Below are 24697 nucleotides of genomic sequence, written 5' to 3'. Positions count from 1 at the left end.
ATGGGGTTTTCATACATGGTGGAATAACACTGTCAGTGTTGAATCATATGATGTTGAAGTTGGTCCATGATGTGACTACAGTTGTGCAGTGAGTAAAGTAGTTGCAGCATAAGACCCAGCAGCCTCCACATTGCATTATTTATGTGTTATTAAATATTTCACTATGTATTTGCCTGGATCCTTAATTCTTGGCTTATACACCTAGATGACACCCTTGGACATCTCAGCACAGAAAGATACAAAGGGATGTGCTTTGTATGTAAATATATAATATTGTAGTTAAAATAGTATACCGGTGCAGATCACACAATATTGAGGTGAGAGGAATAATATGTTGGAGTGTAAGTTTTAAATACAGTGCAAGGTCAAAAAGATCAACAATGAGTTCAAGATTCAACCTTGATACTGATGCTGTCCCTCCTGAAATGTGTGGCACTGAAGGGGAATTTGTGTTAAAGTTCTAAGACCCATATAAAATCTCCACTAACATTAAACCACCTTAAAATGTTTTTGAAGTTCCATTTCTCTGAGAAACAGTTCATTTTTAATTACAGACCTGAACTCATGAGCAGCACAGCCTGCATCAGCGCCACCTCTGTGTCATCCAAGTTGAACTGGGCTAAGCTTTTGCCCAAATCAAAGATGGCATCCGACACCACTCCCAGCCCACCGTTCTTCAGCTGTTCCCTCTTCACGGCCATCTCTCCACTGAGTGTGAGTGTCTCACTCTCTGGGTCATAGCGTACGGCGGCCCGGAGGGACATAATCTCCATACAGCAGCCCTTCAGGAGGATGATCTGGTCCTCACACGGTAACTACAACATAAACACAGAGAGATTAATTAAATTGATTAAACTGATTTTTTTTTTTAGAAATGTCGCATGTAATGGCCAGAACAATACGTGTGAAATGGGAGGCATGTAGCAAACTGTTGAAGACGTTGATTTTATGATGCTGAATCCAACACATTGTACTGCATTTATAGCAGCCTAGAGCATTAGACAGTGGCCTATTTAGACTTAAAATGGCAATTTTCAAGTCAACTTTTCCATATGTGTTGTATATGCAACTTTTATTTGTAACTTTTTGCCAGTAGAGAGAAAGTTTTCCATACATACTTATTATTTTCATATTAAACATTTATAGATGCCATGAATTAACAATGCATAGGTGTAGTATTACAACACCAACTATTGGGGAATTTGAGAATTTTAAATCAATGTATAGTTCTAGCTAGAAACTTTTAATCCATGTAACTTTTTAACTAAAAAATATGTCTTTTTTTTTTCATTTTAGGTATTTTTATTGCAATAAAAATGCAGAAAAACACGTGTCCTTACTCTGGGCAAGCTTGCGTCTCCATAAAACTGACTGAAGATGTTGTCCTTTTGGCTATAATATTCCACAGTATGGCATAAAAGTCATCTATCTCTATGGATAATGTTCAGAAGTATGGTTTTAACTTTATATTTCTATAAAAGTAACGTGCCACCTCTAGAAAGTTACACAGTGTTACTTTAAGAGTGAATTAGCCAACGCTCAACTAACTAGTTAAATAAAGTTCAAGAAAAAGACTAAACAAACTTTGCTAAAAAAATATTTTAAACTCATTGATTTGACAGCTCTAAATATTATACCCTGCAGTCAATACTTATACATAAAACATGACAGAATAATGAAGGTTGAGATGTGCAGCACGTGGCCCTTCTTTCCCTCAAGGTTCAGCTAGTGTTTCATCATTTTCACTGGCAATCAGAGAGGACTCAAGATCCCATCCTCTCTGATCCTGGTCTCTTGACATGCTTTATGTAACCGGCAAGCCTCTGCAAAATACATGGCAATACAACGCACACTTCTGCGCTAAGGAGAGAGGCGCTGACGGTGGATTAGCTGCAAGTGAGAGACATGCTAACGAGGGAGAAGTCGAGCGGGATCGGTCTAATGACTGTTTGATGTAATGTCGGCTGCAGAAACAGGAAGAACCCAGTGAGCAGTGCTTGTTAGTGAGTTAGCACAAGACTTGGCAGGTTAATGGAGTTCAATGAAGTGAGGCTAAGAGCATAACGTCATTATGGTTACTACTGGCTGGCAATACTGTGATATACTAGTTATTCTTATATTTATTTCCCCCCAATTTTCAGGATTTAGAGCTCAAAGAAGCCTGAAGATGAAGAATTAGACATTTTTTAAGAGCATATATACATACAAAGTGCACAGTGGCACGTAAAGATACAATCTGAGGTGTGAAATCTGACGTGATCTTATTACTTTCTAATACATAAAATATGTTTCTAATGTGGATGTGAAGTGAGCTAATAATCAGATCTCCAGTTATCAGACTTCACTGTAATGTAAATGTAGCCACTGTTCACTGTGAGAGTCAAATTTATAGAAATAATTACACAAGTCATTAATTTTCCCTCACAGTGTGATGAGAGGAGCAGACAAACCTACCTCAGAAAACATTGGGAGCTTCTTGGCGAAGTCGACCACACGGGTGATTGCCGGCGTCATGATCTTAGTGAATTCACTGAAGGCTTCCAGGTCCACTTTATCCCCATCAGATGTGGGCACCATGGACCCCTGGCCAATGTCGTCCGGCTGCAGACAACAATGTACAGTGGTTAATAACATATTTCATGTGATTAGGGAGACATAAATTCAAGAGCACTAAAGTTAGAAATAAGTAAAAATCTCAGAACAGTAATGGGGGTGGGGAGGACATTCAGCAAATTTTGATCTTTTGATGCCGAGGCTGCACTACATTTGACTCTTTTTCAGCCTTGGCCACGAACCTTTCTCGTTTTGCTTGATTTATTTCTGAACTAACTCAACTTTGCAGAAAATATGAAGAGAAAATGTTGGTGTTGAAAAAGCACTTCATGCACTGAGATTGTGGGGAACTAAAGCTTGATGTCTCACGCAGTTCACAGTTTTCTAAAAATACCATCTAACATGAAGTAGGAGCTAACAGCCTGGAACCAATTTGAAACCACTGCGACATGAACAGTTGGTTGTGGGAAAAATGGGATGATTTTTGCTTGGGCTGTGGTTTACAATGGTGACTTGACAGATCTGGCAAAGGTGGTTCTTATTTGTGGCACATCTCAAAGTGGTTATGATGAAATGAACTTTTCCTGTGACAGGCAGGAAACAGCTTGGGGCCAAACATCAACAGAGGTGCTTCATTCGATCGCCCAAGGGAAAAATGAGGTTCATCAAAAGACTGCAACATTAAAGCCATCCCGGTGCTGCGCTGTGATTGGCTCTGTCAGCTCGGTCACATGTTCCCGAAACACTGTCTTTTCTCAGGGGTGTCCTTCCCATAAGCACATTTTCAACAGCACTTCAAATGTACTGTAACACATTCTTTCCCTTTGTGAATAAGTTGCTGGGAAACAGTCACCTGACCTTAATACCAAGGTAAAGAGTACACGTGTGTACAACTACATGGCAACGGCTGCTATGCAAAACAGAAAGTAGGAACTGGCTTTTATGTGCTTAAGAATGTGAAGCAGCAGGAACCTTGGGCATTATTTCAGAGTAACGAGTTACTTGAAAGACATTTCACACAGAATTAATGTGAGGATGAGTAGAAGAAAGCTTTGATTGGTTGTCTTTGTGCTTAAATATTGCATCACCGGTTGATGAGGATGCTTTCATAGCCTGGCTTTGAACACACTTTTAAACTTTGCACAGGTCATAATTCTACAGTTATATGGAAGAAAAATTAGTTTCATTTGATTTCATTAATTTTTTTTTTCTATTCAAAATCAGATCATCTCTGGTATTCAACTGAGCTCTTTCTTTAGGCCACATAACATTGCTGAGCACTGAATAACTATCCAAAGGGAGAACTGTACATATTTTCATGTCCAGGAGGTGACTTTTAGGTTTATACAATTAAAATCACCAAAATACAAGATCTAGAGAGCTTTCCATCCACAGCCTATATATGCTTGACTTCTGATATACAATCGGGTCCATCAACAGTCCAGGTAAAATCCTCCAGCCTAGCTGACAGGCTGACCCAACAGAACTGGTTGTTGGATGGGACAAATGCTGACAATGAACTTCCCTCACAAAGAATTAATAAAGTTTACTTTAACCTTAACCACTTGGTCACAAAGCCGAGTTTAAGTGTAAATGAGGTTTCCATCTTACATTTTCTGAACAATGTGTTAAAGCACACAATTTGTTCTCCTTGAACAAAGAATATTTTGAAGGCCACATTTTTTCATTCAGTTATTCAGATTAAAAAGTCTATTCTCCTCTCACAAAATATCAGTTGTTATAAAAGTACATGGTGAGTCTCAAACATGTTTTTCTGCTTGGTGGTTAAGTTGTCATGGAAATCATCATGAAAAGTTAATGACAAAATTTAGCTTTTTTTGCTCCTCAAAAAAAGCGTTATATATTACTTTCTCAGACAGTCATTTTTCCAAGTGCGATTGACAGGATTTATACAACAGCTCCAATACGAGTTGCAGCCGATTCATTCATATTAGCATTCTGAATATGTGACCAGCTTTACAAGATCAAACTTTCTCAGTCAAAATGTAAAGTATAACCAGATTTAAAAAAAAAAACAAAAAAAAAAAAAAAAACACTTAACATTCAGGTTTTTGGTGTATGAATATTATGTTGTAGTTCTTACAGTTATAATAATTATGACGTTAACATGAATAATTATGACGATCAATATATTGCAGATGTAAAAATACATGATAAACAATAATATTGCAGCTAATTTATGCCCCTGACACAATAAGCCAAGAGCAGATTTAAACCACAAAAACTATTCTAAATGCACAATATTATGGAAATATCATGAGCTGCAATAAATAAATAGCAGAATAAAGTTTGCATCTGTAATCAGTCATAGAAGTTATTGATTCAATCTTGTACATCTTAAATCTTATCATATAGTCAAAGAAATAATCACAAATTTCCCAGTAGTGCAAAGAAAATGTCCACATGATAAATATTGACCTCAAAAATATATTGCTCTAGCTCTCATCTGTAGAACATTATAGTGTTTATCATGACAGGCTTATATAAACCTTCTGTGTTTGAGTGCCATTCTGAGTAGAGAGCATCGTATCATATATTGTGTGCATTCTCTATTTGGTTGTGGTGTTTCATGTGGATGATGAACCCGTACCATGAATTTGCGTTTCTGTTTCCAGCTGGAGCCCTGTGCGTTGGTGTTCTTGTGGGCTTCGGTGACCATCCTGATGAGCTCCCACTCTGAGCTGTCGGGCTCCGGCCTCAACTGCAGCCGCACCATCTCCTCCTTCTTCCTCTTCTCACGGTTCTGCTCTATCAACCGCCGTTTGGCCACACGCTTCGAGTCGTCGAGCACCACTGAAAACATCATGTGAAAAATACCATTATACAGAGCAGGGACATGGTGTGTTCTTTAGCTGATGGGTTATTTAGCTATGGAAACAGAAGCAGACATGATCCACAAACTGTGCATTAGAGTAAAGAAAGAAAGGAAGGGATGGTGGAGAATGTGTGTGAGGGGATGCTAGAGAATTTTTATTTTTTTTTACATGTTTACAATTGTTTTAGTTTTTTAGATCATTATGTTTTGTTGTGTTGATTTGTTTAGCTGATTTGTTAAAAATATGAAAATAAATGAATGGATATATAAATCCCAAAAAAAGAAGGACTGAAAAGTATCGTCCCTGGATCTGTAGCTAAAAAAAATGTCCCCCAAAAGTGTCCCCAGCTCCTATTCTGTGTGAACATGTGTCGGAACTGCAAAAAGGTTCCTACAGTGTGAAAACCCATCATGTGACAGACAGAATGTAATGTATGTGACTGCGTTACTGTCTACAGTATTTGAGTCCAGGGAATCAGCAATATAGAAAATGCCAAAGAGGGATTAGACTTTTGAATCTGCCCTGCAACAATGAAAATACTTCATTAGGATTTGTTGCTGATTGCAGTTTAATGATGTCATAACTTCAGATGGAGGACAGGGGCCTATATAACCCCGTAAGAGATGCTGGAGGAATGCTCCACAAAAATAATAATTTTTGTGGAGTAAGTAATAATGCTGTCTTGCAGTCCTTTCAATTTAAAACAATCCTGTTTTTCGGCCTGAATAATAACCACTTTCTGAAGCCATTGCGAAAACATAATTTTTTCACTTCTTTCTTCTTATGTGGTTGTGTTCGGTGATATTGTCAGAACGCTGCCTTATTTTCAGAATTAAAACATTTTAAAAGTATCAGACTGCACTGTGAGAGTGTGCGTGACTCACAGTCCATGGCCATGCCCACAGAGATACACTTCTTGAAGCGGCACAGCTGGCACTGGTTTCGAGTGATCTTGTCAATGATGCAGCAGCCTTCATATTTACACGAGTAGGAAGGGTGAAGATTCTTCTGAATAGTCCTGCGAAAGAAACCCTGACACACAGAATAAAGAAGGAACCTTGAGCCGTGGTGCAAACAGAAAAAACATGTTGAAAATATTAGATAGACTAGAGAATATTGTTGAATAGACTGAACAAGTAAATGCTCTTTAATTATCTTAAAACAAATTAACTGGTCATTAATGTCAAGAATGGTTAGATAAAATACCAGTCATCCTTGCTGTACATTGAGTTGGATCAAATTGTGTCTGTAACTGTCGTTGAAACATATTGGCTTTGGCCATCTAAATAAAAGCCTTTTAACTGTATTTTTCCTCGTGTGATTTTTACTTCTTTGGACTTCTTGTGCCTGGATTCTGTTGTGTTTAATGCAGGGGTCTCAAACTCAAATTACCTGGGGGCTACATTAGATAAAGTCTGAGTGAGGCTGGGCCGCATTGAGTATTCGATAAATAGTGGTTGCACGGAAAAAAAGAGAGAGAAAGAACAACATGCAACACACTTTCTTAATCTTTAATAACAGTTCAGAACATGAAAATGTATTCAGAACGTAAGTTTAAACCAATATGTCTACTCTTCTTCTTTTGCCTACTCCTTGCTGGTTGAAACCTGGCTACGCTTCATCTTGCACAGCTGAGAGATATTTGGCTTGCAGGAGGAAGCACATGAGATCCTCAGGATAGATTGAAGATGCTCATCAGTGAGCCTTGACCTGTATTAGGTGCTTTCACACCGACAGTATTTGGTGCGCACCAAACGGTCCATTCAAACCAAAAGTGGTTAGTTCGGTTTGTTTGCGTTGGTGTGAAAGTGCCAATCGGACTGTGACCCGGACCAACTCAAGCGGACCGAGACCTCAAAAAAGAGGTGGTCTCGGTTCGCTTGAATCCGCACCCAAATGACCAACTTTGGTGCGGTTCCTCTGGTGTGAACGCGAACCCGGGTCCAAACCATAAACAGCAGGTCCAAACGAACTATTCGAAATGCATCATGGGAGAAACGCGTCTCCTTTGCCTGTAATGACGCGCTGTACGATTCCAGCGCAGTAACAGGTTGTTGTCCAGACGCAGCCGCAATTCATTTTTGAATTATTTTACCAACAATGGCCAATACAGAGAATGTAACACACGAAGATCAGAGCAAGAACGTGCGAACGTGTGGCTCCAGAGTGAGTCAAAAATGGAGGTGTGTACTTCTGTTCAGGACCTGCACAGAGGTCCTGGTGTTCCCCATGATCATGTAGGAACCAGCATTTGTTATTTTAGGCTTTAATTAACCAAATAATTTTATGGCAATAGGCAATTACCCATTCAATTGATTCACCTTTAAAAAATGTCCTGCTTTTAGCCTAGTGTGAGAAATACAGTCGGACTAGATCCAAACCAGTCCCGAACCAGCAGGGGCAGCTCCGGTTCTGTCCGGGCTCAGATGACGTGGAGTGGGGAGTGAAAAGCGCTTTTCCCAGGAAGAACCAAATGCGTGGAGGACGGACACCAACTAAACTGGATTCACGCTTCTGTCCGGATGCTTTGCACCACCTCGGAACCAGCCGCGGTTCTTGAGCGCGAAGGACTGGAGCAGCCCACACAGACCTGTAGGTAGTCCACAGCGCATTCTCACTTTCCCCACACGGAACCAGTGCGCAGACGGCGGAACATTCCCGCTCAGACCCAGTCATTGCGCACTGGTCTTGCTCACCACCGTCTGGAACCAGCACATGGAGGACAGAGCCTCCGGACCATCTGATCAACGCGCTTGTAGGACGACAGAAAACCAAGGACCAGACCCCAGCGCTGTCGTGAGGAGCTGCGCGCTACTGTGAACGCTGTTGGCTGCTGCTGTTACCCGAACTCTGGGCTGATGCGGTGAGTTTGTAGAAAGTTCTACGTTGCTGTTTTATGAGTTCATGGTAATAAGATGAGGACGGCCCGCGGTATTAACAGGGAACATCAGTATTGGTTACTGGAGATATCACTGTTCTACCGGGATACAGAGGCTCGTTAATCGGACCAGTTTTGGTTCGTTTGCCGGTGTGAAAGCACCACACTGGAGTGTATCTGCTTCTCGTATGTCAAACATGGATGGAAGACGCTTGTTTTTGCCTCGTACTTTTTGCTAACATGTCGCCAAGCCTCTGGAATAGATCACTGCAGTTTTGTTGCTTGCATATTGATGGGACAACTGTGTTTGCCGCTGAGTGCGCGTGGATTTCGGAGACACATATGTGGAGCTTGGTCATCGGGTTGTCAGCAAGTTACGCACCGAGTGTTGAGCAGGTAAACAGACTGTCAATGTCTTTTTATTTCTTATACTGTGGTTATAGGAGCGTAAAGTGAAGTGCGCACACGTGTACGACCATGTGTGGTTTGTTTTGGTTCTTCGGTGACGCCGTATGTGCACGTGTACTCGTATTAACAGATCCACTTAGACTCGCTGCTTCACAGCTGCTGTAAGTTGAGTTTTGGGATGTAAGCTGCGTTAATAATCTGTTGTGAATCTGCATGGGCACCGATTGCAGCTTCATCTGTCAGTGCGGCCCGCGGTAGGGGGGTGGGATTGTGCGTACATCTACCGCGGGCCGCACTGACATTATTCTTTGGAATTAAGTGGAGGGCCGTAAAAAATCCTTCCGAGGGCCGCAGTTGGCCCCCGGGCCGCGAGTCTGAGACCCCTGGTTTAATGCCTTTGTAACTTATCTAAAGAAATATAGGGGGAAAAATGTATACAAAATGAATTACATTTGCGTTATGGTCAAGTGTAGAATGTCTAGTAGTATGAGGCTCTCAATTCTCATTTTTGATGACAACAACATCATCATCATCATCATCATCATCATCAGCAGCAGCAGCAGCAGCAGCACAGAGTTTGGTTTCTCCAGACTGAATTAACCAACTTGTGGTACATTTAGTGTGAGATGGACTTCATTTCCAGATAATGGGCATCCCTCTGAAAGTCATCACTACATCTGTTATTGGTATATTCTACCATGACCACATATAACAAGTGTAGTGTTTTAGAATTATTTGTTGTGTATTGCTATATATGTTGTTGTTGTTGTTAAACTGAGCTTCTGGCTCAGCATGTGAAAAATAAAATAAAATAAAATGGACTAACTCTGTAAAGACTTCTTCATCTTAGGATACTTTATATGAGTATAATACAGTACTACCACACTCCAGCCCATGAGGAATACACCTCTTTTTCCATCTGGGACCCAAATCAGAAAAATCAATAATAATAATCAATTGATATTCACCTATAAAATATAAATTAAACTATCATGCTATGTGTTACTAGAGGAGGTTTTCGGACCCAAATAAATGGAGATAAAGTATACATTATTATGCAGTAGGTATGGTTGGCTTTGCTATTGAATTGTTAACAAATTATTAGAAAACAATATAGAAGGGCTATAATAGGATTTAACAGATTTTAAGTGAGATCGAGATTCAGTCATTTCTAATTGTCAAGGACATGCTTGGGCTTTTTTTCAGTGTAAGAAATTTCACTATCTCTGTGATTAATTTGCAATGATTAAAACTCTCTATTATGTATTATGCTCAGGAGATTAATACTGAAGACATTTTTATTTGTTTTCAATAAGACAATGTAATATCAGAATGAAAAACTGTGATTGATGAATAGAAGAGAAAAATTTGTATCTTATTTTGTCCAGCCTTACAGTATAGCCAATAAATGAACAGAATAACTTCTCCTTGCAGTTCCCAGTGTACCTTGCAGCCTTCACAGGTGATACAGCGGTAGTGATATCCAGTGGCTTTGTCCCCGCACACAACACAGGGCTCGTCCTTTTCCAGGTAGCTGGGGATGTACCCTGCAACAGAGACACTAAGAGCTATAGGAGCAGGAGGATGAGGAAGGACAGAGGGGCGAGTGTGCAGAAGCAGAACCGAGGGGATGAAGGCACAGGAGGGAGAGGAGCTCAGTTATCAAAGTGGAGCCCCAAACACTGTGACTGTGACATATGACTTATACACTGTGTCCATACTGCTCATGTGAAGGCAACAGAGGGGGGGCATAGTCGGAATGTATTTAATACCCTGATTTCAGGATACCTTCACTGTACCACATACACTTCGCATACTATATACTTAAATACTTTTGTCGATATTTTTATGAATTCAATATGTTGCAGATATCCTTTAAAATATATAGTAACAACAAAACTATTCACAAATAATATAATAGTACATTTTCAAATGTCAAAAAAGTGTTCCAGCCTTTTTTCAGTGTTTAGTGTGCCAGAGGGTCATTTTTATGTGCCAACAGATGCCTACAACCTATTCTGGTGTCTATCTCCCACATATTTCCATCAATAACTGCAATAACACTAGCGAGTGACTTAGAGGAGAGTCTTCAGTCTAGTTCAAGATCAGGCTGTATGTGATCTAGCATGAGCAGGGTAAGGGAAGTGGCTTTTTTCTCCACCGGGCCTCCATTCACTGCTGTTATTACTGAAATTACAGTGAAGCCATCGTACAATCTGGTATTACAATGACCAATCAGAAGTTAGGACTTTCTCTGATGTTTACTGGACAGTCGTGACAATAGCATAGCCCAAAGATTTAATGGATGTGAAACCCAAAGAGCTTAAACTATTCAACCATTATTACAACAATCTCTATAACACACGTCGTCTATAACTGACTATACAGAGTATACATTACATAAAAATATAATTTTAAATGTATTTTAATTGCCTAATGTGCATAATTTGTTTCCAGTGAATCAAATGTCAGTTTTAAAGGTTTGTTCGGGTCTTGTGCCATCACATGCTTTAAAATTCCCCTTGGGATGCAGTCTGGGGAGTAAGTTAAGGTCATTTTGCATAAAGATCAGGGGCTGGTTTTAAATGGTTCTTCAATAGATTTATTGTGTCACATTATTTATCATCTTAAACAAGCCCTAATTGCTTCCACATGCTCATAATTGACATTTTCATTTCATTTTTCCATGTATTTCTTCAGTTACAAATCCACGCTGTGTCCAAATGCCTCATGTATCTCTAGAATTAACATGAATATCAAAATGGCTAATTGTGTTGCTTTGTGTCTGCAAAGATCTGCTCTGATACATGTGGCCTTTCATATTTCACTAAGCCTGAACAGAAGAAGGAGAGATGACTGAGATTATCACAGTAATGACAGCAGCGACATCATTGGGAGCTGTGGGGAGCGGCCGTAGGGGCCTAATCCCTCATATACTCTATGACCGACTGGTCGAGCTCATTTCAATGGACTCAGGTGGAGACAAAGCAACATAAAGGCAGAGCTGAATGAGGGACAAGCAAGTCCTTACCAGACATGCTCTTCACAGAACACTGGCTGTTCTTCCTCTTTCTCTTGGGGACATCGGGCCACCTGCAGACACAAGAGCAGAGAAGGAGCTGGATGAAGAAGAATTATTATCACCGAATAACACAAATTCAATTTCACCTTTTCATAAGGTTGCACCATGATGAGATTCATTTGGATAATCTTTGAATAACAAAAATATTATATGTTAGATGAGATTTATTGTAAAAGTTTGCACAAAATGTACAACCTAAACACTAAAAGCATATTTCATATTTTAAATGAAATATATGAAAACAAATAGTAACATTATTAACAGACATATACAGGCTGGGTACTTTCTGAACTGAATGAACAAAGACATCTCATCTCAAAGTCTGTCAGACAACAATGGACTAGAGACTATCGCACTTTCATATTGTGTATTACATTTCTAAACACTAAAAAGACTAGACCATGTCATAGCTTAAGGGAGGACTGAAATAGGAATAAATCTACTAGATCTACTAGAACCACTGGAGTGGTGATGAACTACTTGGTTGCCATCTGAGGCCACCACAGTCAATTACTCTGTGTGTGCTTTAGGACAGGAAGAAGTGTCTCAGCATGAGACAGAGAGTTGATGCCACAGCTTTCAAGTGGCATAAACTCCTCATTAAAAATTACAATGTGCATTAAAAACTACAAATCTTCAGCACACCATAAATTTACATGTGTTGACAGATACATTCTACAAGCTAAAGGTGGGTAATACTGACAAAAATATCTTAATACAATACAACCTCAAGAAAGTGTCAGACAAATTTGAATGAAATTAATATAAAATTATAACAATAACATTTAAACACAAAAAATATTAAGCTGCTCTTCATACAGTACTTTGATATTTGAGTTATAAATGATATACCAAATCTTTTTGCATATTTCAAAACAACAGTCACAACAAAGCAGTACAGTATACATTTAGTTTGTATGAGAGTCCATGGCATTTTAGTTTCTGCATTGGGGATTAATAAAGCATCTATTTATATAACTATCTAAACTGATATATTATTGCCTGTCATGAAACACACACAAACAAAAGCAATGTTTACAAATAATCCGAAGAAATATCCAAAATACTTTTTTTAATAATAACAAATCAATTCTCGCTCTAAATTGAAGTTTAGAGTCTTGTGATTGTGATTTTATTTTGAAGCACTGACTTATCTTCCTGGCACACGTGCACTTTTGGCACTCAGTTGAGCCTGTATTCAGTTACATCTTTAGTATCATGTGATGAGAAATACAGCAGCGGCCAAAAGGGTTGCCTATGAGAGCATGTGGTAGATGTCCTGGACTCTTGGCTCTCCCTGTGGATGTGATGTGAGCTATAACACTATTACACTATCAGAACATACTGGGCACAGGCTCTTTCCATTCATCCAGTGACTTAGCAGGAAGGCTGTTCGGTTATAAAACTAAATCTTGAGTGTTTTTTCTTTTGTGTACAGTGAATTTGTGCTATAATGGTATTTATAGGAAGGCAAATTTTGAAATGAAATACTGAACCAGTTTGCCGAATTGAAACAAACCGTGATATGTGCTTTTTTTTTGTTGCTTTTTTTGAATCACATTTGCAACAGAGCTTAGTACGCACACACACGTGCATACACACACATACAGTACACACACATACAGTACACACAAGATATAGCTAATTCTTTCACTCATGGTTCTTCCACTGTCACCCCAAGATTTACATCCTGGTTTGCTTCTACTGTCAGACTTATATCCACTTCCAAATGTATATAACTATATCTTAAATAAAACATAAGGCAAAAAGATCTAGCAATGTCGAGATAGCAATTATAGTGGACAGGCTAACTGGTGTGCTGCCCAATCCAAACTTCCAGTAATACTGTTAGATAATGGGCTTCCCTATTCTCCCTTATTACCCCCCCTCCCCCTCTCTCTCTGTCTCCCCCTCACAGTTTGGGCTGTCAAATCCACTCGGCTGCTCTTTGCCACAACAAAAAAAATTTCTCTGACATCTCATTCTGTGCTCTACATGCTTGTTTTCATGGTTCAGAAGATGTATAAAATTACATCGCAGCGCACATGGCTGGGCTGTATGGCAATGGGAAAACACAAGAGGAGCAATCGAGTAAAAAACAAAACAATATTTTATCATTTTTGAGACTATATTTGGGACTGGTATTTCACTCTTTGGCTACAGCTTCCGTAATGTGAAGTGAAAGACTGGTTTAATGCCTACTCATCATAATCTTTTCTGGGCTGGATGTGTGATTTTCCATTCTTCTACATCCCTCTCCAGCCCCTCAGTGATTCCTTATCTAGCCATGTCTTTGGAATTGACACTTTCCTCTGCCCGCAATGCATGTCCTAACCACTAGAGGCATTGCTGAGTACACATCCTTTAGCCCATTTGGTTCGGTAGCTGCTCACTTGGTAAGCAATCCTTCCATTAGGCTCCAGTCATGGATCTGATGGCTCTACCTGTGGCCTCTGCCCCAGTCTTACAGTTAAAAAGTCCATGCCTCCACTCTGAAGACAGTCCTGATCTAATACATGTGGTGTACACTCTGTCTCTATAGAGAAGTGGCATACTAGAGGTTAATGTCATTTCAGTTAAATAAAGGCAAGTTTAGCAAATGTGCAATTCACTGCAGTCATTGTTGCTGTGTGTTTCATATTTTGAGATGTAAAATGATAAAGATAGATTGTAAAAAGAGTAAAAAAAAATAGAGTGGAGCATTAATATTAATTTTACTCCTAACGTTATTAAGCATACACATACACACATATGCTGTTGTCAGTGGTGTAGTGTGGTCTTCTACATCCTACAAAAGCTGTAAATAAACAATAACAATTCCTCAGCTTCTGGCTTCTCAACTAATGGAATGTTTCAAGGAAAAATATTCCAGGCATGAACTATTCAACTAACCTGAGTCCTGTTTTAACTGTGTAAGCATCAGGTTATTAACCAAAGTATACACACATTGTGGGATACCAGGAAAAATGTAAATAACAGTGGAAATGTTTGTGTCTTCAGGACTAAAACACTGATATTAAGGTAATGTTGCTAATGTTAGCATAAATTATACTATTGGTCATCATGTGTTTTGTTATTGGCCCATGTTCATGAAATTACTGCCTTTTTATGGGAAGCCCCAAGGCCACTCAGAACATCAGCTGATCAAAGGACATTTTCTTTACTCTATAGCCATTTATCAGCCCCACAGTCTCTGAGTTTGGTCATAAATGAGAAAACAAACATGTGAGTCCATTTAAGATATCCTCTACATCTGTTCACCAACAAGTCTTCTGCACTGTCTTGTTTAGGAAAAGCATGAGCAAAGATGCAGATGAGGGGAACCTTGAGTCTCTCTGAGGTACATGTGCAGCAGAGGGTGACATTTAGACCACTTTGTACCAAAACCAAAGAGTTACAGAGAAATGAGCACACCAACCTGTTGATGCAATACGGCTGTAGGATATGCATGGTGATCCTTTGCTGTCACCAGAAATGTGGTAAAAAAAAAAAAGAAAAAAGAGAGAAAATAAAGAAACCTTTCAACTCTCACTCTCACATGTTAGACAGAGCCATCCCATTTGCAGAAGTAATCCTTGTTGGTCTGACGATGGTAAAAAACAGAGGAAAGAGTCTAAGTCATTGGTGATGGTTGAGGAGGAGGTAACAGCTCTGCTCTCTGGTTTGCTTTGAGGCTCTGAAGCTTGCAGACTACGCTCCTCTGCCTTCTCTCCCTTTCACACTCTGCCTGCCTCTGAGAGGCCACCCCCTTCCTTTAGCCCCGCCCCCTCTCTGTGTAGCCCAGTGTTATGGAGTCTTCATCATCACAATACACCTTATTAAAAGCCTCCAACAGTCCTTTCTACTTCAGTCAATTTCACATGTTTTTTTTTTTAACAGCACTTCTGTCCTTGATGTCAGTAACTATCTGTGCTGGTGTCTTCTGATTTGCCATGCTTTATAAACCGAGCATCTCATTGGGTGTACACCAGTATCAAAACTAAGAGTAAAAAATAGCACTGACTGCCTTCAATCCAAAGTCACTTAAGCTTTAATGCCAACTTGATTACATAAGATGAGCTGAGGCAGTCTCTCCAGTGCGGCCCAGTGACGATACCTCATCAATTTAGTCTGATCCTTGAGGGGTCAAGAGAGACAATCCTTCTTTGAACAGATATTGGGGCTTAAGATTCAACTAGTCACCCATTTACAACCCAATCCTCAGACCAAAACAAAGAACAAGAAAGGGGCTAATCAGAGTATACTGACAGGAGCTAGACGCCTCATTTGGGAATGAACGATTATGCAAAATATAACTCAGGTGACATTTCACACCTTAGGGAAGTTCTAATAACAGATAATTCTTATGTAAGAAAGGGTGTATTAGTTTCAGTGTAGTTAGAGCCCTGTCAAAAGGGTTCTGCCAAGTTAAAGAAACTACTTAGATGAGAGACAAAATGTATTCACACAAAATTAAATTTTCTTGTGCAATGGTACTTTCCTGGGTGACTGCAGAATTACACAGACATTCTTGACTTTGTTGAGGTCAGTGAATAATATGCACTCTTTACATTGCCCAACACGTTTTTGATTCAGCTCATTAAGTGATTTTGAAAATGTGGTTCTAGGAAAGATTTGCTTTTTGTAACAGGAAGCACACTGTTAGAACGCAATCATTTTTCACACATCACATTGCCAGTGCTGAAAAAAAAGAGCTTACTTCAGGAGTTGTTCATCAACATTTAGGTTTCTACTGTTTACAAGTTTCACAAAAATAATTCAGCTTGGTCCACCAGGAGACATGTCTATTTTGCATTAGAATATACAAAAGTATATTTCTGATGCCATGCACTCATCAAAAATGAAAGCATTTATTATTCAGTCCCAGTCTATCTCTCTGTGTATGTATAAAACGTTTCCCACTGGAAAGCACTGTCAACTATAACTCTCACACTTGCTTCTCATAATTGTTTTTAGCAGATAACTATAATGAAGTCTAACCTTGCACAGCAATATTTGTGAGTTCACAAACTCACAAGAATCCATTTTAAGAGACTGTACTGTAAGAATAAGTGGGAGGGCAAACCACTCACAGAGCAGCATTGAGGTTTGTGCTGAAGTCAAAGGTGAAGAGCCTAAACAAACCAAAACAACCATGGTGATGGTAACAGAGAAGTAATTTAGCCTATATTAGTGAAAACGCTATTTTGTTCGTGAAAAACATGCAGACGGACTTTGTGCATTTGTGGACAGGGAAGTTGTCTGTGCTTTACTCTCAACTGGATTTCATCAAAGTTTGATTCTTCGGGTATTCCCAAATTGATATTTAGAACTCAATTCAGAGTGCTACATATAAATCTAGCTTGATCCATATTAAAAAAAAGTCTACACAAGCATCCATAGAACATATAATGCTTCCCCTTCACCCTCTGGCTTAAGTCCTGTACAAACTCGATTATATTTGTTCCATAAAACTGTGGTAACAGAGGAACTATTAGATTCAATAGTAAGAATAGAACATTAAAGGTAATGAGAGTCACTCGACTTGAAGTATTCAGATTTGTGTATGGATCAAAGCCAACATTGAGAAACACAATGACTTCATTTACTACAGCACTGGTTTAAAAAGGAAGATTCCCTAAATTCTTTGGTCTATAAATGTTACACATTATTACATTTTCAGATAAATTACTTACAAAGACTGCAACAAATGCATGAGAAATTTACTCTGTAATAAACTCATTCTGTGCACGTAATCCAATTAGCATTCAAACTGTGAATGGATTCATTTCAAACCATTTAGTTAAGCTATATCAAAATAAAGGGCCAAAGTCCCCTAAATGTCTTTCTGTTTGGATATTCAATATGTTCAGTCCCATTAAACGGATTAATAATGTTTACAGTTGGTACTTTTGTGGGGGTACAGTGGGAATAGGGATAGTGTAGGCATGTGGAATTGTTTTTTAATAACTGTAAAGCATTTTATTTTACATTTTTGTATGAAAAGTGCTTTATAAAGTTTGATTTGAAGATAAGCTATAACAGGCCCAATCTCACATACCATAGTCATTTATTTATTATTACCGTGGCCATGATAATTGTAAAGGAACAAGTTTCAAAGTTTAAATACAAGGTGTAAAAAACAGTATTGTACGCACTCACTTTAATGAGTAAAATTAAGACATTTAACAAATTAGCTAATTGTTCATTTCTGATCAAAAACAGTGACTGTAAAGTGAAGTAATCACTGATGGGGAACATGAAACCCAACTCTTTGTATCTTTGTATCCCAGTTACTTGTAGAATCTGCCCTCAGGTGTCACAATGTTTTAGCTAGTTCAGAGCCTGAAATCTTATTCATCAGATATAAAGGTTACTACGAATCTTCATGGAGATATTACTATTTTACCGGGGAGATTCCTCAGAATGGTATGAGGCTGATCTACCTCTATGGAAAAGGTTCTGAATTTTGGCTTTAAGTTTCAGTCTCCATGGAGTCATGCAGGTGGCATGTCTACCACCAGAAATCTTATGCAGCGCTGCTTTAAGTAGTACAGTATTATTCATTCTCAGTACTTAAGCTGTGCAGTTTTACAGTTTGCCAATAGTTGTCATAGTAACAGGACCTACAGGCTGTATATTTATTCTATAGGACAGCTGGAAACAATGACATCAAAACTTTATATATTGGTTTTGGTATTAATATTTCCACAGTTGTGAGACTTCCTGAGCTGGCTTCAAACCCAAAGCCACACTTCCTGTGAGCAGACATAGTGACAGGTTGAAGGACTTAAAAGGGACGGCCTTCTCCCTGGCTCTGTGTTAATGGGGGTGTTGGTTTAATCCCCCACCTGCTGGGACTTACTGCAGCAGAGGGAGGAGAGCTGGACCAGCCTCTGCCCCTGTCCACGCAGATCATTTTACGTCTGACCTAAGATTTAAGATGTTGCCGCTGTGGATCAAACCGACAACTGTTGAACTGCTGGCAAGACCCCATTGTGAGATTCTGGACGTGCTAATTTGTAAAAGTGGATGTCCCGGGTAGATCAAGGGTCAAAAATGCATAGGCCACAATAAACAGCATTGCATTTACATTATATTTAGAGGTGTGTAGATGCTGCAGGTTTATTGTGACTCAGGTGACCAGGACCATTCACTCACTGCTCTAATGTAAATAAGAACAATAATAAGTTTTGCAGATTAGGAAAAAAAAAAAAAAAAAAAAAAAATAATATATATATATATATATATATATATATATATATATATATATATATATATATATATATATATATATATATATATATATATATATATATATATATATATTTTTTTTTTTTTTTTACATTTTAAAACTGTTCATATGACTCTGGATTGAATTAAACCATGTTATATAAAGAGAATAGTTGTGTGCTACATGACATGCTACAGTCACATGATGCATGGAGCACTGCAGTGATCAGGCTGAGGTCACATGGGCCACTCACTTTCACTGTGGGGGTCAGAGAGCACTTACAATAACAGTGGTCCTGAATTTCAAAATACGTTTACATACTCTAACATATTGTTTTAGAAGATAAGCCATTGTGGACAACATAGATGTCTGTTACTATACACAACTGGTTTTCTCTGCCAGATCATACTGTTTACATATTCGTATCTCTAAAACATTTTTACACTTTTCTTTACACATCCACATTTTATCTTTTCACAAAATTTAGTAAAACCTTTAATTCTGATATTCTGACTACTCCCCTCCTTTACAACTGAAAGGATGTTTTCATGAAGTGGCAAACAGCATCTTATGCATGTATATCTACAATATGCTTCTGCTGAGAAGCTTATCATAATGGCTTGATTTTTATTTGTCTTGTATTATTACAACACATCTTTGCACAGCTCTTCTTTAGCCTTTGATCATAAAATGTTGAGCTCATAAAGCTGGAGGTTGGTAGAGGTCAAGTCTCAAGAAGGGCCCCTCTCATATCACCTTTTGGTGCTCCATACCAATATTGAGAGGGATGGCATATGTCTGAACCTAATGGGCTATACAATTTACAAAAACTATATTTTTTAACAGGAGTTTTCTTGACTTATATGCGTTTTATTCTATCCTGAAAACTGCATATCGCTGAAATCCGTTTTGAAAAATATAAAAGGAAAGATTGAGGTCCACACATAGAACAAGCACTTCTTTTCCATGAAAATACAAGGAAAGGAGGCAGCAAATCATATTAATATGTGACTTAAGATGTCCTGATTTATATTATTTTTCCATTTTCTGGGCACGTTTATGAAGAATAAGTCATGAATCCTAACTGAGCCCTCACTCAGACAGCTGACTGTACAATGTGTATTAAAGTGTACTGCTGAAAGCCACTAGTTTCTCCAGTACAATTACTGGAGGGAATGGAAGGCTTCACGCTGCACTTCATTCTGGCACATGAGGAAATTGGTGCAGAAATGTCTGTAGCCTAAAGCTGGATTTGGAGCACCAAAATACATTGTGTGTTAGCTGTGATTCAGAGAACAGAGGGGGAGGGGTCACAGGCATGAAGCAGCACTGGGCAGGACACGTGCTTGTGATGAGAAAGAAACATGGGCACAAAAACGTTAAATTAGTTTAGTTTATTGTATTTGACAATCTCTTAAATTGAGTACTAACTACATATATTCTACAAATCTTCTGTTTTGTTTTAGTAAACCTCTTCAGCAGCAGCAAAAAGACACTGCATCTACCTTGTTTCCATGGAAACTTACAACACCGACCAGAGTAGTGCAATATTTGACTACTCTAACTATTAATAGGCTAGTTAGTCAATACCTTACTGTATCTATGTAGTAAAAAAAAATAATAGTAAAAATAATAATAATAATATTAATTTGGTCTCAGGTTTAATTTAATTTAGAAAATTGAAAACTAAAACTAAAATATGAAGATATTTCTTAAAATTGTCCTTTCCATGACAATTAGAATTCATGCTTCCTGAGTGTATAACACATTAATAATGCATGTGCCCCTCTCTGTGTAACCCTAAAAGTGCCATCCTCAGAGGGTAATGGTGTGTACAAGCACATTCAATACATGCCCCCTAAAGTCCTCTACTACTTGTAATCATGTCAGACCTTTTGCTCACATTGAAAAATCCACTATTTATTTATTGTTGTACATCAGTTGTAGGCTGTGGCTTAAGTGAGCTTTTGCATTTGCATTATGATGCCTTTAAACATTTCCATATTATTCAGACTGTTTTGAATGTTTATTTTCTATTTGCATCAGTGTTAAATGAAATGGACCTTCAAGGCGGTTGTTATTATAGCACAATGGAAAGTGTACAGCTTTGTTAAAAGCAACTTGACACTAACCAACACATATACTGGCCTAGTGCTCATATACATACAAATTTAATAAATATTTCATCTGAATGAGTGAGGGGTCGATTGTGAATCCCAGAGTATAAGCAAGCATGTATGAACATCTGCAGGTGTTTCTGATCAAGCAACAATCCAAAAGCAACAATCAGACACAGTTGCCCTAAACTTTAAAAAAAGTTTTGCTGACTGATTTTCACCAGAAAAACACAAGAAACACAAAAAATCATGCATGAGGAAAAGGCAGTGAAAAAGAAAGACATTGAAAAGCAAAAACTGTACTATACTGCTAAGTGTGTAATCCAGAATTGGGTCTGTTCATAAACCTGCTGCCATAAAATCTCATAGAGACAGTTAAGAATGAAATGAATGACATGATACGATGGCCCAACAAATCTCTTGACTTGAATTTAAAAAATAGCTCTAGTTATATGGTCTGTTAAGTGAAATTACATAAAAACCTTCTTACACCAAGTAATTTACTAAACCACGAAAAAAACAAGACATAAAAACAGAAAATTATGACTAAAATATGACTTTTTTCACCAAAACAGCAAATATTTGTCAAATCTAGAACCTACATTTTTCTTGCGATATGAATATGATGTTAAACAATAACCCATGATTATTGGTGATTTTGCCATACATTATTGCCTGACAAATCCAGAATGATATCTCTCTGTACTTTTTATACAAATTGATATCAGTCAAGTCCCTACACCCTATGTAGCATCTCAAGACCGACCAAACGTGAACATGCAATCATTTTAGTTTTTTCAGTGACATATGTGAAATGAAGGGGCTCATTGGTCACATGATTTACAAATAAAATCTAATTTCTCTCACCTCAGATTAACAGATTTTAGTGCTTCGCTCATTTATTCTGTAGAAATTCATGATGTTTTTTAGTCCCCTGTGATTTTTCATATTTTTTATTGACTTCAATTGGCTAATCTACCTGTCAATCAGCCCCATCTAAACACAGGGAGATTCACCTGTGACCAGACTCACATCTTTGTAAAGTATTGAAAAAGTGTGTATTCTGGATCCCAGGCAATGTATATTGTGCAGCGCTATAGACTCATCCTTCTGTCTGTAGAACATCCTTGTCTCCACACAAAGTAACGGATGTGATGATTTTGATTGTCAGGAGCTTTTGTCCTCCATCCTTACAGACATCTTTTATCTCACAGTTGTGTCACGTCCAAAGTCTAAACTGTGCTTCCCTTTCATGTTAACATCAGAGTGTCAGAGCTTCTCTTACCCTTTCTCCTCTCCCTCTGATGAGTTGCTATCCTGCTTGTTGGACATTGGCTCTACACGGCCTTGGTCTGGTCCAGCGGCCAATCACAGGACAACAGGGTGGACTCCCACTTCGCCAGCCTCTTTAGCATTCGCTGGCGGCCCCTTCAATAGAGAGCCAACGGAGAATCTCAACAGAGACTGGTTGAGTGAAGCACGGAGGGCGGGACATTGTAGGAAGAAAATACAAACTGCAAAAAGAGGAGAAGCAAAATACATCAGCAATTTCAGTCAAACACATTTGGAAATATTACATCAATGCATAAAGCAGAATTAAAATTTTAAAATTAAGTCAAACTTAATCAGTGTTTGTGCATTTTTCTTAGGTCTGTTATAAGTTTCCTTTCTTAAAATCCATCTTATTCTAAGCCAGTGCAGACTGAAGAAGGAAATCATATGAGCTTGTAAGCAATGCTACAACAAGTTGTCCTGCCATAATGCATTTATATATTATCTATTTGTATATTCTGTATTTGCAACACTAAAGCAACTTGTTTGTTAATTTTGTTTACAAAAAATGCTAATAAAACATACTGTGATTCTAAACAACAGCGCTAAACTTTGCAACCTTCTGCTTCTTACAGTCAAAGTTTCTTTAACACAAACTTTAACTTTCTCCCAGGTGTAAATGTGTAGCCATTTCTGTGTCCTAAACATGGACTGCTTTGTATGACTCTGGCGCTGAGCGCAGGTGTTTACAGGAGCTACACTGCTACACTGCTACACCACTAGCTGCAGTGTAATAAGACATTTATAAACAGTGGGGTATGTGACGGACCAAACTGTAAAACTCAAAACACGCCACTGAAACACAGGAGAGCATTACAGTATTTTTTCATAAAAAGATTAGATAGCTCAGTAGGATTTCATTTGTAATGATTTATGCTGTGGTAGCCAACATTCCTGTATTGCCAAACTGTCTCATGTTAATGTAAATGCATTTTTACACATTTGCATAATAGATTGGAGGCGCATTGCCCTTTATAGACCTGATGCCATCGGCTGTTGGTTTTCTTTAGAAATCATTAAAACCTTTGAGGGAGTCACACTAATCTATCTTTGGACTATCTTCGACCAGTTGACCATGTTTTTTAAGTAAATCAATCACCTATTTTAAGCATCTGTGTGTATGTGTGTGTGCGCGCGTGCGTGTGTGTATAAAAGCATATAAAATAAAAGCATGTTGTTGTTTTTTTATTATTATTATTCTGTTTATGGTGTTAACTTTCTATTTCCATGGAATCCTGCCCGTGACATGCCACCTCCAGAAAGTTACATGACATAGCAACACAAATAAAAGCAGCAGCACCCTTTGTCTAAACTGCACACGGGCACTGTAAGGAGCTTAGAGTAAATTAGATTTGGCAATAGACTGCTTCCGCTAATAGAGGTAATGGCAAACTGACCACAATAGAAAATTGTCCATTCACTGGCTGAACTGTAAGTGAAGTGAAACTAAAAGTGCATTAAAATAATAAAACAATGTCATTTTACAATAGAGATGACATATAAATTAACACGATTATAGTTACTAGAAACAAATCAAGTTAGGATGATGCTGTAGTATAAAAAGTCCTGACTGGGGCAATAAAGTGTAAATAATATAATGTATACTATAATCAACCAAGATGGCCTACATCTGTGACATGTTAGTGTCATATGAACCATCTCGCACTCTGAGGACCTCAGGGACCGGCCTCCTGCTGGTGCCCAGAGTCAGAACTAAACAAGGGGAGTCAGCGTTTCAGGTTCATGCAGCTAAAACCTGAACAGTCTTCCTGAACATGTGAGACAGACTCTTCTGTGATGCTGTTTAAATCCAGACTCAAAACATTTCTGTTTAACTGTGCATATAACTGAAAGGTTTTCATTCCGCACTCTTCTCTCTTTTTTAATTTTAATCTTCATGATTATTTATGTTTTGATTTGTTTTTATTATGATTTTAATGTATTTCTTATTCTGTAAAGCACTTTGAATTACTTTGTGTACGAATAAACTTGCCTTGCCTTGCCTTTTTCTCTAGCACATATGATACTTACATACTAGCAACTATGCCATGATGACAGTGTATTTGATCTGTTTTTAAACATTTGAAATAACTGAATTGTTAGATTTTTTTCCCCCTGGTACAGTAACAAGACACAAAAACAAGTCTGTGAACAAGATGTGAACAGTGTGAAGCCATAGTAAACATGTGTTTATAAATGATGAAAACAACGTGTGTGTCACATGTGGCTGTCACACAGCAGGGGGCAGGAGGAGGATAACTTACACTCACCCTCTCA

The 24697-nt window shown here is 38.3% G+C and overlaps 1 protein-coding gene across 1 annotated transcript in view; it reads right to left on the bottom strand.

Annotated features, from left to right (window-relative positions):
• The window catches only part of LOC110171234 (thyroid hormone receptor alpha-like), a 65329-nt gene that overhangs the window by 1466 nt on the left and 39166 nt on the right, over window positions 1–24697 (bottom strand). The window contains exons 5-11 of the mRNA XM_055153034.1: window positions 22374–22602; window positions 11708–11769; window positions 10123–10223; window positions 6275–6422; window positions 5165–5367; window positions 2455–2601; window positions 557–815 (exon numbers count right to left, since the gene is read on the bottom strand). Of these exons, the coding sequence (XP_055009009.1) occupies window positions 557–815; window positions 2455–2601; window positions 5165–5367; window positions 6275–6422; window positions 10123–10223; window positions 11708–11769; window positions 22374–22420 (967 nt within the window). The 5' untranslated portion in view covers window positions 22421–22602. The remainder of the gene's footprint in view (window positions 1–556; window positions 816–2454; window positions 2602–5164; window positions 5368–6274; window positions 6423–10122; window positions 10224–11707; window positions 11770–22373; window positions 22603–24697) is intronic.

Source organism: Boleophthalmus pectinirostris, unplaced genomic scaffold, assembly GCF_026225935.1.
Source record: "Boleophthalmus pectinirostris isolate CB_2022bp ecotype Guang Dong unplaced genomic scaffold, ASM2622593v1 HiC_scaffold_17, whole genome shotgun sequence".
Classification (NCBI taxonomy): domain Eukaryota; kingdom Metazoa; phylum Chordata; class Actinopteri; order Gobiiformes; family Gobiidae; genus Boleophthalmus; species Boleophthalmus pectinirostris.
Note: the sequence above shows the minus strand (reverse complement) of the source record. Positions and strands in the feature narration are given on the sequence as shown.